The sequence below is a fragment of the Abramis brama genome (assembly GCF_963993115.1).
Source record: "Abramis brama genome assembly, chromosome: 22".
In the NCBI taxonomy this organism is placed as follows: Eukaryota; Metazoa; Chordata; class Actinopteri; order Cypriniformes; family Leuciscidae; genus Abramis; species Abramis brama.
This window is the reverse complement of record NC_139984.1, coordinates 15,820,052-15,836,512: the sequence shown is the minus strand read 5'-3', so window position 1 is coordinate 15,836,512 and position 16,461 is coordinate 15,820,052. Positions and strand designations below refer to the sequence as shown.

The 16,461-nt window shown below is 36.4% G+C and overlaps 2 protein-coding genes across 2 annotated transcripts; one reads left to right on the top strand and one right to left on the bottom strand.

Moving 5' to 3' along the window:
* Positions 1-924: 924 nt before the first annotated feature.
* Positions 925-8,697, top strand: nucks1b (nuclear casein kinase and cyclin-dependent kinase substrate 1b). The gene is made up of 8 exons (XM_084098933.1): positions 925-1,427; positions 3,157-3,206; positions 3,492-3,546; positions 4,413-4,441; positions 4,563-4,700; positions 6,689-6,859; positions 6,968-7,108; positions 7,251-8,697. The coding sequence occupies exons 1-8, from the start codon at positions 1,411-1,413 to the stop codon at positions 7,562-7,564; spliced, it is 915 nt and encodes a 304-aa protein (XP_083955059.1). The 5' UTR covers positions 925-1,410; the 3' UTR covers positions 7,565-8,697.
* On the bottom strand, positions 7,952-15,784 carry mfsd4ab (major facilitator superfamily domain containing 4Ab; the record flags this gene model as incomplete). The annotated part of the gene is made up of 10 exons (XM_084098932.1): positions 7,952-9,989; positions 10,087-10,204; positions 10,284-10,354; positions 11,692-11,839; positions 12,019-12,192; positions 12,277-12,407; positions 13,032-13,185; positions 13,265-13,498; positions 13,917-14,115; positions 15,555-15,784. The coding sequence occupies 10 exons, from the start codon at positions 15,782-15,784 to the stop codon at positions 9,862-9,864; spliced, it is 1,587 nt and encodes a 528-aa protein (XP_083955058.1). The 3' UTR covers positions 7,952-9,861.
* Positions 15,785-16,461: the final 677 nt, after the last annotated feature.

The following is a 16,461-nucleotide window of genomic DNA, read 5'->3' as shown; positions in this document are numbered from 1 at the left end:
AACTGATAGCTGATAACTCTGAGGAAAAAAAAGGTACAAAAGCTGTCACTGGGGCAGTACCCTTTCAAAAAGTTCACTATTGTACCTTATTTAGCCCATATTAGTAGTCTAGTCTACATATTAGGGTACCTAGTGACAGGTTTTCCATTTTTTTCCCTGTAGGCAACCCAATTCAAAGATATTCATATGTTTAGAAATTAAAGCAAATTCACTGAAACTTAGGCTAATATAAATTCAACATCCTTAAGAACTGTACAAAATGTCAGTATATTTTAAATACATTCGCATAGGACACCATTTATCATAAAAATTATATTTCATTTTAAATCTCTGCAAAATTTCCATGTAACTTAACGCTTAACACTCTTTGATAGATTTTCAGCAATAGTTAAACCTATAGCTATAGCTATAAATAGCTATAAACCTTCATTGGTTCAATTTATGAATCTATCGATGAGGACAAGCAGTTGCAGTGTCTTGGTTAAGATTGCCCATGATATAGCCTACTGTGGGCTTTCTATATATGCCTTTTGTACCCCGAACCCTCTGAAAGCACTTCTTGCACTTAACCCATTACCAGCACTGTGCAAATAAACATGAAAACCTGGAGGAAAAAAACCTACAGACAGTTTGTGTGTTTTAATAACCCATGGTTAATGAGAAGAAAGCCAGTTGCCTTTGAAATAAAACAGCATTACACACCTGAAGCCTTCAATTGCAACACAAAATAGGCTACTTATCAATATCATCCATCTGTTTGTTTAACCCCTTATAAATCATAATGAATATGTATAAATGTCTTCATACTCTGGTGATGTTGGAAACAGCCTTTAAACTTTAGTAGGCCTGTGTTTATTACGCTGATTACAGCTTCGTTATCACATGGTAATAACATTATCTGACAAAACTAGATTTGGAAACAGTTAAAATAAAATAATCTAATCAACTGATTAACCATCAAGAGTGGGTAGTAAAGGACTGTTGCTGAGTGGGGTCGTCCAATCCTGGTTTGCGGGCATCTTGCGTTCTTCAGACTCCCATCCCACTTTTACTACTCATAAAAGATTCCTGGCTGGCAGGCCAGGCAGTGGCTAATTAGTTAGCTACTATTCGACAGCAGGCTTAACCAGGTCAATCCGGCCTGTGGATCAACTTCAACATTTCTCCATTTTCTACCCACACAGACCAACGCGGCGTGCGAGCAGATGCTCTAGATCGCACACATTTGCGCGTCTTTAGTGCAGTTTGCATTGCATCTAACGTTAGGTAGTTTCGTACAGCTCCGTGCTACAGAAAGCGCTTTCCAGCAGCAGGAGAGACACCTGGATTTCAGCTGCAAAAAGCCAGCACCTGGGTTTACAAATTAAATTTCAGTTTGGGAAAACAAAAGTCTCGCAATCTGTCAGCAGAATGGCTCGACCTTCAAGGTAAGTGCGTTTTATTAGTCTCTGTAGCTTCGCAGGTTCGCACATGATGTGCGATCTGTGTGTGGGTCTCTCCATGTTGCTAAATGCTAACTGGCTAACCAGCATTTTCTGCGCGTGTTTACATAGCTTCCCAAAACAGCACAAATCACACCTAAACACGTAGATTTTCATCTCTTGATATGTTTACGGATATTATTTAATTTAAAACATGGCAGTGTCGGTCGCTACATCCCCAAACGTACCTATGCTAACCTCAAGCGGCCAGCATTAAATAAAAAAAGCGGGATAGTAACGTTAGTTCTCGCTGCTGGGGAATTCATGTTGTTCAAAACCAGCCAGCTAGGCATTATGACAAAAAAATGAAAATAAATAGCTTTATGGTTAATTCGTAATTCAGAGTAAATGTGATACACTAATAGCGTATGTCTGTGGAAGTTTCGCGTATTTTCCTCAGTTAGCCCCGCGAGCATTGGTGTTAGTTTAGCGGCAGCGTGTGTTTGAGCGTGAACGCGCGCCATTATTTCACACACACGACTTGAGCCATTTCTCCTGCAAACTTGTGTTCGTAGTTAATGCACCTTGGGGTTGGATCTGGTTTCTGAAATGAATGCTCCTAAGTGGGAAGTCAACAAATGTGTTTGCTTTTCGCGATAAATGTATTTAAATGCGCCCTTGTTGATTTCGTAGCGCTGATATGAACCCACGAGCTCAAGCCAAGTGACGCGAACAGTGGCAACGTGTTGCTTATCATCTGTCAAACAGTAAACCGATTTCTTTTATTTAATATGCAACCCTCTCGGAGCAGGGAGTTAATGCATGTGTCGTCGGTGTAATTTATGGACTGAGGAGGTCCTGTGGTCAGTGAATACTGTCTGACCTGCAGGGCCTGTAGTTCAATGCCCCTATCTGAACAAACAGAGTCCCTCCCTCCCTCCCTCCGCACACTGCTGCTGTTGGCATGGCAATTAACCTGCTCCAACATGGCACCCCTGGCTCCTCTGCCCCTTCACTGCTTTAAATAAGAGGAGTGACAGCTCTGTTGCCATATGGAGAATGAATCAGAAAATCTGCAACCATTTATTTATTTTTTAGATTTATATGATTTCGTTTTTGTTAGCCTAAAGAGAAGTTCTGCTGCATTCAGGTCAGGTTCCTTTTTTATTTTTTTGATAAATGTTTTATTTTCCCTTCCACATTAAAAAGTAAACAATATGGTGCAAGTAGTCTCTACATTATTGATTATTTTTTTATTATGTTTGTTGCAATTTAAGCATCAAAGCATGTGAATTTGATATAAATAAAATATTAATATAGGTTGGAAGTTTTAAAGTCGACATTAATCAGAAGTTGCACTAGTCTTTTCTTCCCTGTTGTGACCTTACAGTCTATGATTGTGACGCATATACGAGTGAAACTGCTTCTCAAACAAGAAAAAAAGTAGGGCAGGGCTTGATTTTTGTCCATCTAGAGTTGATTGAATGGTTGTTATTGCTTTGATGTCATGTGAGTGACAGGTTGATCCCAAGTTTATAAGAGCACATGAATTCTAAAAAAAAAATTGCACAGCTAATTGATTTATAATTTATAAATAGTGCAATATTACATACAAAATAAGAATAGTCCATTTTTATTTCACTGTGACTATTAATAAATAATTTATAAACCTATTGCATACATGTTTGTTCTCTTGTGGGTCATTTATATTTCCTTTCCTGTTATTTGTGCACAGGAATAAAAGGGTTGTTGACTATGCACAATTCCAAGAGTCCGACGACGCAGGTAAGTTCCTCTAATGCAAATATCCTGTTGCACACCTCACTATTGTGTCCCACTTAACAGGGTTTTCCCACAGTCAGGAAATATAAGGGGCGAAAAGTGAAAGTGTTTTCTTCCAGGCTTTGAAAAGTAATGGAAATTATTACAAATATTAATAATAACTGAACAAGATCTCTATTGTTAAATAATGTCACTGTGCTGCATTAATACTTTAGTAGATGCAGTGTTGTTTGTGCTGTGAAGTCATGCTGTTTTATAACCTGATTCAAACTGAATGATTTGATACAGATGAGGAATATGGAAAAGAAGCGGAGCGACCTGAGAAAACTTCTGTAAAACGCAGGTCAGTCTCTCTGATTAGTTATAATATTTTTTAGTACATATGTAGTAACTAAGAAGGTAATGATAGCAAAACTAATACAATTCTGGTTGTAAAAGTAATATTTTAGTTTAAAGGGATGGTTCACCCAAAAATGAAAATTCTGTCATTAATTACTCACTCTCATGTCGTTCCAAACCCGCAAGACTTTCGTTCATCTTCGGAACACAAATGAAGATTTTTTTTTTCTCTTTCTGTCCCCTCCATTGACAGTCTACGCAACTACCATGCGAGTGCTTAGTTTGCATAAAAAACATAATTTACCTCTTTATTTACAAAATATTACTCTCTAACATGAGTTCACGAGAGCACCCACATCACATGCGTGTTGTGTTGACACGAGAGAATACGCTGTTGGGTAAATGTGCGTTGGAGATTAATATTTTGTAAATAAAGTGGTAAAAAGTGCGCAAACAAAAGACGTGTCAATTTGACAAATTGATGTTTAACCACTGGAGTCACATGGATTACTTTAATGGTGTCTTTACTACCTTTATGGGGCGTGAAAGTGGTAGTTGCGTAGCTGTCAATGGAGGGACAGAAATCTCAGATTTCATTAAAAAGATCTTCATTTGTGTTCCAAAGATGACTGAAAGTCTTACGGGTTTGGAACGACATGAGGGTGAGTAATTTTTTTTTTTTTTTTTTTTTTTAATCACTGTCAAGTTTGCATGCATTTATTTTAGCTTCCTCCATTTCGAAAATTATTCATGAGCTGCATACATATTCATTACACTATTCGTTTTTTTTTTAAATTCATGAGGGCTGTATTTTGTCTGAATTATTTTATATATCGCTAAAACATAAATGCTGTATTTCTTCCTATGTAGTGAGGATTCTCGAATCAAGGACCACAAGAGTAAGTCAAATTTTATTTTACGCTTATATTTAACTTTTTTATTTAGAATTATTTTATATAGATTTTTTTAATTCAGTTATTAAACATTCTGACTAAATGTTTTTCTATCCCAATATTCCAGAGGATTTGAGTGATGATGACAATGACAATGACTATGGGGAGGATGAGGAAGAGGATGATGATGGTGGTGACAGTGATTTTGATGCTAAAGAGGCCAGCAAAGGGAGACAAGCAACAGCTAAACGGAAAAGGGCTGCAGGTATTACCAGTATAAACACTTCATTACATAGTCATTCAGTTACCTCTGACAACTACTTTCTGTGCACATTTGGCATTTTACCTTTTAAATTTTGTTATATTTTAGCTACTTTAAAAATATAAATGCACAATATGTATAACAACAATGGCAAGTGTTCTTCAAGTGGCAATTCATAATGTAAAATATTAATTATTTTGACATCCAAAATCAAGTGTGGTCAAACATTTTACTGGTAGTGTATAATGTTAAGGTTTAGTTCACACAAAAATGAAATTCTGTCATCAATTACTCACCCTCATGACATCATATTTGAGTGTTCCATAGTATGTTCACTGATCAATGTTTATATGTGAAAAAAGCCTAAAATGAATGTTTTCATCATATTCAAAAGACTTTGATTAAACCGCTCGATTCATATGAATTTATTGTACAATCTCTTTATGAACGTTTTGAAGCATCAGAGTTTTGGGTGAACTTCAGCCTTTTAGTGGAGGGACAGAAATCTCTGAGGGATTTCATTAAAAATATCTTCATTTGTGTTCTGAAAATGAATGAAAGTCATATGGGATTGAAATTACAGGAGAATGAGTAAATGACAGAATAGGGCTCCACGATTTGGTGGTGGGGGGGGGGGGGGGGGATCTAAACGCAATTATTATTATTTTTTTGGTTATAATTGCCATTTGCACAAAAAAAAAAAAAATATATATATATATATATATATATAGTTATAAAAATAAATATAACACCTGGTTTGTTGTGCTTGTTTGTAGGGCTGCACAATTTGGCCCAACATTTTGTTTTTAGATATTAATATGATTAATAATTATTATGATTATTATTATTGCTAAATAAAAATATTAAACAAAATAAGAAATATTACTATTGTAATATCACTTTCGTTATTAAAATAAAAAACAGTATTTAAGAATAAATATATCAATGAAAATAATAATAATGTTATTTTACAGACAACTCATTTTAAGAGAAATTGCAGGGTTAAACCTGTTAAACCTGCAGGCAGCCTATGACTATAAATCAATAGAAAGGTCTAAGGATTTTTTATAAAATATTATATATGATAAAAATCTGTAACACTAATTTCTTGATTTTTGTCAGGAGGTATGCAAAATCAAAGTCCATGTCTTTAATATGAAATATAACCCAAGGAGAAAAACATATAGATTATCATATAAATTTCTTTAGAGAGTATTATTTTTCCTATTTTTTACCCAAAATAGGGTGGAGTGAGCATTACTGAGCGGATGAGCGCTCATACTGGAAGCTGGAGGGTGCCCACGCACAGAAACTCCAAATATGCCTCACAGAAATAATATAACTTATAATGTTCCATGAAATCCCTAATGTGGACAAATGCATCAAGCTATTGTTGCTGAATTAAAGAAGATAGTTCACTTTTACTTATTAAACACAAAGACAATAAACACACGACTGCCGCAATATATGGTGTATTTGAGTTCTTCAAGCCATCTCGGGTATTTTCATAATAATAAAGTATATTTATAATGTTGTAGTTTGGGAAGATGTTAGATGTGTGTTGCCTTTTCAAATGCACGTTGTAAGTGACTCAAACTGATGGAGCAGCATTTACTATTGATCACAGAGCTGCTCTTCACTAACACGCTGTGCATATATTTATTCAATTCAAAATCGGGATTCCAGTTTAATTTCTATAATATCTATAATAAACAACATAACATGTATCTAATAGTGTTTCAGTTTCATGCTCTTCTTCATTTTCTTTTATGCTATTAAAATGCAATTTTATGCTTTTGTTCATTTTTACAATGTGAATCTGCTCTCATCTGCTAATTAACTTGCTCTTATTCACTTAAGCAAAACCGCAGTCAATTTTTTTCATGCCTGTGTTGTGATTTAGTGTTTATGCATTTTGCATATTAATGCATATTTTTAACAAACCTTCAGCTTGTGTTAATTAACCATGTATCTGCTCTTTTGACACACAGATGACAGTGACGATGAGGTAAAAGTTGTGAAGAAGAAGGGCCGGCAGGTGCGTCAGGCTGCCACTAAAGCGGCGTCCAAACAGAGGGAGATTCTTCTTGGGGACGGAGGAAGTGAGGATGAGGAAAGAGAGGAAGAGGAGGAAGAAGATGACAGTGACGTTTACACTGGCGGTACAAACAGTATTATGTCAGAGTCAAACTATTTCAAGAACATTGACATTCGCACGTTAGCTAACCGTGAGATGCCTGATATTTTATACTTCCCTCATCTGCTCATAGAGGACTCAGGCAGCGATGAAGACTTTATGGTTGAGGACGATGATGACGACAGTGATTATGGCCGACCCAAACGGAAGATCTCAAAAGTGAGCAGGAGAAGCAAAGACAAGAAATCCCCTAAACCCAAGCTGAGGGCTTCAGGTAAAGCCACTCATAATCAGATTATGACTGCAAAAAAAAGGTCTACTGTAATACCTTGATAATTAATCACTAGATAATTAATTACAAACTTCCTCTAGATACCTTTAACTGTCACAGTAATAAGTCAATTATCTTCTCCCAGTGACCCGAGGGCCCAAGAAGAGGAGAGGAAAACGTCAGACGAAGGTCAAGAGAGTTGTGAAAAAGGCCTCGCCTAAAGCCAAAGATGAAGATATCGAGAGCAACAAGGAGGAGGAGGAAGAGGACGAGGCGAAGAAGGAAGACAGGAAAGAGTCGCCCGCCCTGAAGAAGACACAGGATGACGAAAGTGGCGCAGAAGGGGAGGAAAATAATGACAACGGAGAAAAGGAGGAAGAGGAGGAGAAAGAGAATGAGAAAGAGAAAGAGGAAAAAGACGATGTTTCTGAGGAGGAAGCTCCATCAGGTGAAGACTGAGCTCTTTCGCCTGCTGGTGAACGTGTCTGTTATCTGTTTTTCTTAATGAGGAGCAGTAGAATTTATTTCCCACAATACTCAAAGAGTGTTTTGGATGTTTGTTATGTCTCTCAGCTTGTAAATACCATATCTCCGAACGAAATCTGTAAAGCATCATCAGACCTATTCTAAAACTGTACGGTTTGGCCTTATCCCAAAATGCGGTCTTTCGTAGTAATCACTAATCAATGTTTCAATTATAGCTTTGCAACGTTTTTGCCGAAACCGTTTTGTTATAGTTGACTTTCGACGTATAACAAAGGATGAAAATGACGTGCCCAAAAAAATACAGATTATACTGTAGGCTCTGTACTTCACTTTATGGGCACCTTCAGTTTTTTTTAATTAAAAAATGCATTTGAAGAAGAACGTAACTGCTCGTTTACTCCCAAACAAGCAAATTTTTGTGACTTTTAATGTACATGATCTCATCCCAGCTGCGTTTGACCGTTGAAAACAGGCTTATAATGAACATATACGCTTGTCGTCATGAACTGCACTGGATTGTTGTGGCTGCAGTTCAGTCACGTGATTTTCCTTGCTACATCAACTGTACGTCACATAGCTCTAGTACGCTACTTTCTCCCACTTTCCGTGCAGTTGTTTCTTGATTCAGTCTAGTAAATCAGCTTTTTCCCGTCTGAGCATTTGAACTAAGATGACTTTTTCTATGGTTGTATTGAACCTCTTTCATGGTTGGCATGCTTTCATGTACGTGGTGCGAAGTACGTCGGTGGGTGGAGTCTCGGGCTCAGGATGAGTGATGTCAGAAGTGAGCTAGTGAAAACCTTATTATTGACCTCTGTGATGCTTCATGTGTGCATTTTTTAAGAATATTTTGATGCTTATAGATGCCTTTTTAATGCAGTCCGTTGAGCCATTAGAATGGTAAAAACGAGCTGAATTCAGTGCACACCATTCATAGCTTTCTCAGCTTCATACGACTATTTTTATCGCGTGTATCTCCATCCTAATCTGTAGCCTTTCAGTCTATATCATAATTTATCCAAAATAAATGTTTGTTTTAATTACGCTATTCTGATTTTTGTAAAAATTTGTTTTACAAGGAAAAATAAAATGTATCTTTAAAGAAATCGAGTAGTTGGTGGCCTGTTTTTCACTTCACTTTTTACAGCGCTGTCTTCTTTATTTTGTTTGACTGTAACGGAAATGACATCATGTACTAATTTACTTGATACTCCATGCTGTCTTTTATAACAAATACTGTAGCTACTTCCCAGAATAGCTGAATATAGTTAAGATCACACATGCAATCAAAGCAATAGCTTGAGAGAAACATTCACAGAGGACAAAATCCATTCATTTTCGATAGGAATTCGTTTTGAAGTGCGCTTATATTTAATGTTCAATGATTTTTCATGGGCAAAATCAAGTCATTTAAATAGAAAACAAGCTAACATGAATTTTTGCTAGCTAATATTGCTAACTAGCGTGCAAGTTTTCCACACGTGTTCAAGTTGGTCATGCAGATTCTCCACGTTGACTTCATACATCACTGCACTATTGATAATAAAAAAACTGACCTTTTCACCAGTGATATTTTGCCCAACTTTCTCTGTAATTTGATGACGACAATTTTAGGATAGTTCACCCAAAGGTGATCCTCATTTACTCACCCTTGCCTCATGTCATTCTAAAACTGTATTACTTTCTTCTGTGGAACATAAAGGGTATTTTAAAGAATATTTAAATTAAATAACACAACAAAATAAAGACATTAAAATATCTTCTGCACATTTATTTTGCCAGAACACAAAGCTTGCACAACATTACGTCTCTTGACACGGTAAACAATAATTTATTGCAATATTACAGCAAATAACTTTTTGTGTTAGTCATGAGTTTTCCAGAAGCTGTTGAGTTTTTCAAATGAACACAGTACAATATTCTGGCCATGACCTTCCAGCCTAAGACCAGTTTTAACAAGATAAAAATAGTTTTAAAGGAATATGGAAGTTCTAGGAATTCTTAGATTGGTGAATTATTAATTACGAGTTCATTCTGGCATTTAATTTGGTGTCTTGGGTAAAGTACAAAACTTTATATCAATTTTATGCCATAAATGACTTAATTGCCTTCCTGTAATCAAACATTTCTCTTCCTGTAATATTCATAATTAACAGTCAAGATTATTTGCAATAAACTAAACAAATAAACCAAAAAATACATATATAATACCAAACTTTTTACAGTTTAGTTGTCAAGTATTTCCAGCAGGTTGTGACCTGTCAATGCTTTCATCCAGAGTCACATTTAATTGATTCAAGCTGTATTACAGCAACTTTCTGTTCTGGAGCAGCTTTCTCTGACGCAGGTGGAGCGGGTGCTGGTGGGGCTTCCACCATGGCTGCTTTTTTAGATGCTCCTGGATGGTGAAGACATTGAGTCATATAATGTTGCCCAGTTTACTTAAGTTACATGCTGATATAAATACTGTTTATCACCATGTATGTTGTTTTTACCTGTGAGATTTCTGTGGATGCGGTTGCACAGGATCACGCTAAAGAGGAAGAGGAAACCAAGGCATCCGGTGACCATACCACACACCAAAAAACTGTAGCTGCCTTTTTTCTGAATAAGCTGGAAGAAATTTGTTCAGGGTTATTTACTTTTTTAGAAAATCCTTCCCAAGTTTTAAAACATGAGCGCAAGAACTTACTGATCCAACCAACACTTGCAAGGTCATCTCACCCATTCCGGAAGTTGTCACTAAAACTGTTGTTGCGCATCCTGAAGGAAAAAAAAGATTTTTTTTTGTTGTTGTTTGTTTTTGTAGCCTTGTTTGTCCATATTAGGGATATCTGAAAATATTCTTAAAGTCCCCCCTGTAGTCAATAATTCTATTGCCATTTCCAAACAATTTGAAGTCCATTATTTTACAGTGGGGAAGATTATTATTAAGTGTAAAACATTCAAGACAGTTGCCAATTTTCCCAGGAGTGGACGTCCAGGTAAATTCACCCCAAGGTCAGACCGTGCAATGCTCAGAGATAACGCAAAACACCTAAGAACTACACCTCAGACTCTACAGGCCTCAATTAACATGTTAAATGTTAAAGTACAATTAGAAAAAGTTTGAAAAAGACAGGACAGGTATGGCATGTTTGGAAGGGTTGCCAGGAGAAGGATTCTTCTCTCTAAAAAACATGGCAGCACCTGAACAAACCATAAGACTTCTGGAACAATGTCCTTTAGACAGACGAGACCAAAGTGGAGATTTTTGGCCATAATGCACAGCGCCAAGTTAGGCGAAAACTAAACGCAGCATATCAGCACCTCATACTCCTCAACTCCTGTGTAAACCAAATTATTCTAGTGAACAGAATGGCTGAAAAAGAAAAGAATCAAGGTTGCACTGGCCCAGGCAAAGTCCGGACCTCAACCCTCCTGAAATTTTGTGGCAGGACCTTAAGACAGCTGTGCATAAACAGATGTTCACAAACCTCAATGGACTGAAGCAACGTAAAGAAGAGTGGGCAAAAAATCCTCCAGAACAATGTGAGAGACTGATAAAGTCATACAGAAAACGATTAAGTTATTACTGCTAAAGGTGGCTCTGCAAGCAATGAAATAATACAATGTTCATAGCCAATACCATATCACATGGCTTCTCTGTTTTTGGCTTTATTTTTGTTAAATAAATAATGACATTTTATATTAAATATAAAAATTTTATTCTTCAAATTAATGTAGAAACAACATAAATACAGTAGCCTATATTTGAAATATTTGTTTAATGGCATATTTTTATGAAAGAAGGCATCAAAGTTGTGTGTTTTTGTTCGTTCAAGGGCTGTCTGAAGCGGCTTTCTGTGCGCATGAGTGTGTGTCAGGAGACAGGAGATTCACAGATGAGTGCCAGTACTGCACTGTGTTCTCTTTTGTCCTGTTGCGCTTGAATGGTGCTTAAAAGCATTAGCATGAAGAAGAGCGTGATCATATAATGTAGCGCTAGCCAAAGGGAAAAAACGGATGTTACGTTAATTACGTTAAATGTTTTTAACTGAAAAAATGTGTTAATTCAGTGGCTGTGATATAAAAGATGAAGTATGCTGTGTGCAGTTTACCGCGGTAGTTTAGGATGTCCTCAGTGTAGGCCACTATGCAGGGGAAAACACTGCTGATGAAAAGCCCGAGCAAGGTCGTCCCAACAAACAGAAACACTCTGTTTGTGTAGAGGATCAGTAACAGCAGCAATGTTACATTCACACCAGCCTTAACAAGAGAGAGAGAGAGGGAGAGAGCAGAGAGGATCCAAATTTGTAAATCTATGATTCATCACATACTCAATATTTCTAACAACTGATAGCAACAGCTTGAATGGAGCATGAAGGAAACAACTTGGTGAAAATCAGCTCTATGTATGTAAATCACAGTATTTAATTATAGATTACCAGGTTCACGATGAGCAGATACACCGGTCTGAAGCGGTAAGATAGCGGGACAGACACCAGTCGTCCAGCAGTGACGGCTGCCCAGAAGATACTGTTCAGGTATCCTGCCATTTTAGCGTGCAGAGATATGGGAGCTGAAACAGCATACGTGTAAACAAAGCCGGCATAGACCCCCTAAAGGTGAGGTTCAAGGGTCAAGTGTGAATTTTAACTTGCAGTTCTCAAAAAATATTCATAAAAATCATTGAGCTTTCTCACCATAATGCCCTCTGTCATAAACAGCACCATTCCACTCAAGATATGGATAACAAAAAAAGTGACCGGTAACCCACGCATGTTACCATTCATACAGCAGCTGAAAATGTTTCCATGTCCTGAATGATGAAAATCTAAGGGGACCGGAATAAGGAAAAAAAAGTGAAACAAAGTTGGGGAGAGTTATTGAGTCAGAAGTTCACTTGCATAAATGGTTTTACATGTTAGTTTCAATCACCTACACCACTGTTTAAAGATTTGCGGTCAGTATGATTTTTTAAAAAGAAATGATTACTTTTATTCAGCAAAGATGCATTAAATTGATAAAGAAAAGACAGTAAAGACATTTATAATGTTAAAAAAAATATTTCCATTTCAAATAAATGCTGTTTCTATTCATCAAATAATCTTAAGGAAAATGTTTTGAGGTTTCCGCAAAAATATGAAGCAGCACAACTGTTTTCAACATTGATAATAATAATAATAAATGTTTCCTGAGAACCAAATCAGCATATCAGAATGATTTCTGAAGGATCATGTGACTGAGGACTGGAGTAATGATGCTGAAAATTCAGCTTTGATCACAGGAATAAATTACATTTAATATAAATTAAATATTTTAAATTGCAATATTTCATAATATTACGTTTTTTTATTATTAAATAAATGCAGCCTTGATGAGCATAAGATAGTTCTTACAAAAAATCCTAGCGTCCCTAAAGTTCTGAATGTTAGTGTAGTTCAAAGATCACTTGTACCTGCATCGTAAGGTTCGGGCATTTCTGTGATTTCTGGTGCTTTAGTTTCCATTGCTAACTCATCTTTGTCCAGCAGTCGTGGAGGGCTGTTCGTACAACAGGGAAGCAGCTTCTCTTGGTACATCAACACAAAAACCGCAATCGGCACAGGCAACTAGGAGAGAAAAAGACTGAGCTTTCACAGAGATCCAGGCTCTCCTGCACACTTCACACAGAGCTGTACATCAGCTTACATTTATGACAGCCATGATCCAGAAGGCGTACGACACACTGGCCTTCTCCTCGACCAGCTCAGAGTACGAGGAATTCTCAGCAAGGATTACAGGTGACCTGTCGCTGGATCTGAAGTGGTGAAGTATCTCTGTGGCATTTTCTGTGCTATTACTGCCCAGACAGTGCTCTGATATGAAAGGCTCTGCAATCAGGGGGCTCACCAGAGCACCGAGCCCAATGAAGAAGTGCAGTGCCTGGAAAGAGAGTGAAGACACTGATGGAAAACACTATTTAGAGCTATCAACCTTTAATACAACTGATTATAACATAAATAAATCATGCATTTTATTATGTCCCTATCCAAACCACACTTAGCTAAAGCAGACAGCACAGAATTAATACTGGAGTGAATCTCGCAAAATGTCCAGGTCAGATTCCTCCCCAAAAACCAATAGTAAAAAAAAAATCAAATGTTGTTATTTTACGTTGATGTAGTTCCTATTGACTTAAATTCTTTTCCATCACTGACCAACAACTGATTCAAATAAAACACTAATATGATTATTTGAAATAAGCACTACTGTACATACAGTAAATGTATGTATAGAGTAGATCAACACCTCCCTGAGTGTATATATATATATATATATGAAGAGAAACGTCTTCACTCACCTGCAGAAAGATAGCAGAGTCTTTCTTATACATAGACACCAGTCTGAAGTTTGCAATAGTGTCGATGATGCCCATAGCCAGGCCTGACACTGCCATAGCAACCGCCAGCAACAGCACATTATAGCAAAGTGGGATGATAGCAAAAACCACAGAGATGATGAGGGAGGCGAAGAAGAGAGCGAGGAGAGCACCGAACAACCTGAGAAGACAAGGAAAACAGCTTGGTTGCTTGATTATTTGTCAATTACAAATGCTAATACTTAAGATCTGTAATAGCTATCAAGTGACCTCACAAATTGATATTCCAAAACATGATGTTTCTTAGAACTTCAAGGACAGTCTTAAATTTTATTTTTTTAAGTGCTTTCATGTGTCTGACAGTTAGTCAGATAGCAAGTAGTAGGACTGCATGATCAATTGAAATAAATAAATACATGCACTAAGTTTCAGAGTGAAGCATGGCACTATGTTCTTTTATTATTATCTTTTATTATCAATTTTATTAATTATCTCAGAGCGGCTCGAACTCCATCTCTGCATCTGCTCTGAGTTTGGGTCGCTTATAAAATGCGTTTGAGATGTGCCACCCATTTCCCCAAACTTGTAATGAGAAGCACTTATGAACAAAAGAGAAGCTTTAAGGGCTCCCTGCTTTTTTCATCAAAATAAAGTTTTATGGTTTAACACTTGAAAATTATATAAGGAATCCATACATTTTAAGCATTGTCATTTTTTAGAATAAAATAAAAATGATCTTTTTTTCTTAGATTATTGAAATAATAATCTTTTAGTCATTTTTATATTTTTATTTAGTAATAATTATTATTATTTTATAGCCATATTAATATATGATCAATTATCGTCGCAGTTTTTAAATCAGAAATATCACAATATGTCCATAAAATATATACATTCGTCTTTAAAGCTATAAAATATTTAACATGAATTTTCTTTCAATTTTCTTTTTCAGCTGACATTTTTTTCATATTTTTTATATATTAAATATGTTTGTTATATATATTCATTTAATTCATTAAAATATAACAGATATTATATAACAGATTAACCATGTTTAAAATATAATATACATATATTTTGAAATCTGTAAAATGTATACATTTGTCTTTAAAACAATAAAAAATAATATTTAAATGGATTTTATTTTCATTTTTTAAATATGATTTCAAAATATATTTCTAAATGTGGTTCAAATAAATATAGTTATACAAATATATATGTAGGTGTTAGCTTCACCTCAAGGTTCACAATTTGCTGTTTGTGTAAGAGACATGGTGACAGCGAAAGCATGTTTTATTGCACTGTGTTCAAATCACATCTGTTGTTGAGGATGTCAAGAAGTTTTATTCTGAAAGCTGACATGAAAAGTTGCAATAAATCTGTGTCAACTATAAAATGGACATAATAAAAAGTTAACCAACTTCTGAGATTCACATGGTAAGGAGCAAGCACTTGAAAAAAAGAAGAAAATGACCAAAAGTGCATAAACTCCCCAGGCAAGAATGTAATAGACTCGGAGTCTGACAGTTTTAAACATAGTTTCACAAACTTGAGAGTTTATCTATATCTTCATTGGACTCCCCGCACAGTTTGCAAGCAGAGACACACTCACATACTCACGTTTTGGTGAAGAGTCCTCCAGCCGAGCTGCCGATGAGCAGGCAGAGCTGCTGGGAGAAGAACACCCAGGTGATCTCCTGTAACGTGGAGCTTGTCTGGCATTTCAGATCTACGATCGTAGGCCCCAGGAAGGCGATGCTCAGTCCAAAGCTAAAGAACACACTCCAGTATGTCAGTGTATGTTGACAGTTCCTACGGAAAAGTGTTAATATACGCTCCTCAATTAACATAGCGTGAAAATGACCAATCTATTCCACTGACAGCTGTACTGGTGTCTGGATGTTCCTGTCGGTGGGTTTCAAACCATTTGCTTAACTTAGGTGACAGATGTCAGAATAGAAGATCATTCCCCACATTTATATTCGTTCACTCCTCCCATTTCATGAACCTTTGTGCGATGCTTCGGAAGTTAATGCCTAAAAATCACCTTTCAAAGGATCTCTTCGAAACTGTCAATGATTTTCAGTTAAACTGTCAATGATTTTGATCCTCAATGAGAGTCGTGGATAAGAATGTGATGCGTTGGGCTTGGATTGACGACGGGCCGTTGAATAATTAATAAGGAGGGAAAGGCACATCCGAGGCGTAACGGTCACTCACTCAGCGGGTGTGCATTATTTTTCGAATAATAATGATAATTCATAATTCAACGGCCCATCGTCAATTATTCCACTTATACGGTTACCACAAAATATTGTTCATGTAACGGAGGCTTGAGCCACTGATAGCTGACACTGATAATGCAGTTATTAGGCTACTGCAGTTAGAGAGAGAGAGAGATAGAGAGAGAGAGAGAGAGAGAGAGAGAGCGAGAGAGAGAGAGATTAATTACCTGAGTGTTTTTTTGGCAATTTACTGAGAAAAGTCAATACTGTGGCACACAAAAATAACATTTTTATTTATAACG

Coding starts and splice junctions, on each gene's coding strand:
- nucks1b (XM_084098933.1), top strand. Junction 4,442..4,562: donor TCGAATCAAGGACCACAAGA/GTAAGTCAAATT, acceptor CCAATATTCCAG/AGGATTTGAGTGATGATGAC. Junction 7,109..7,250: donor ACCCAAGCTGAGGGCTTCAG/GTAAAGCCACTC, acceptor ATCTTCTCCCAG/TGACCCGAGGGCCCAAGAAG.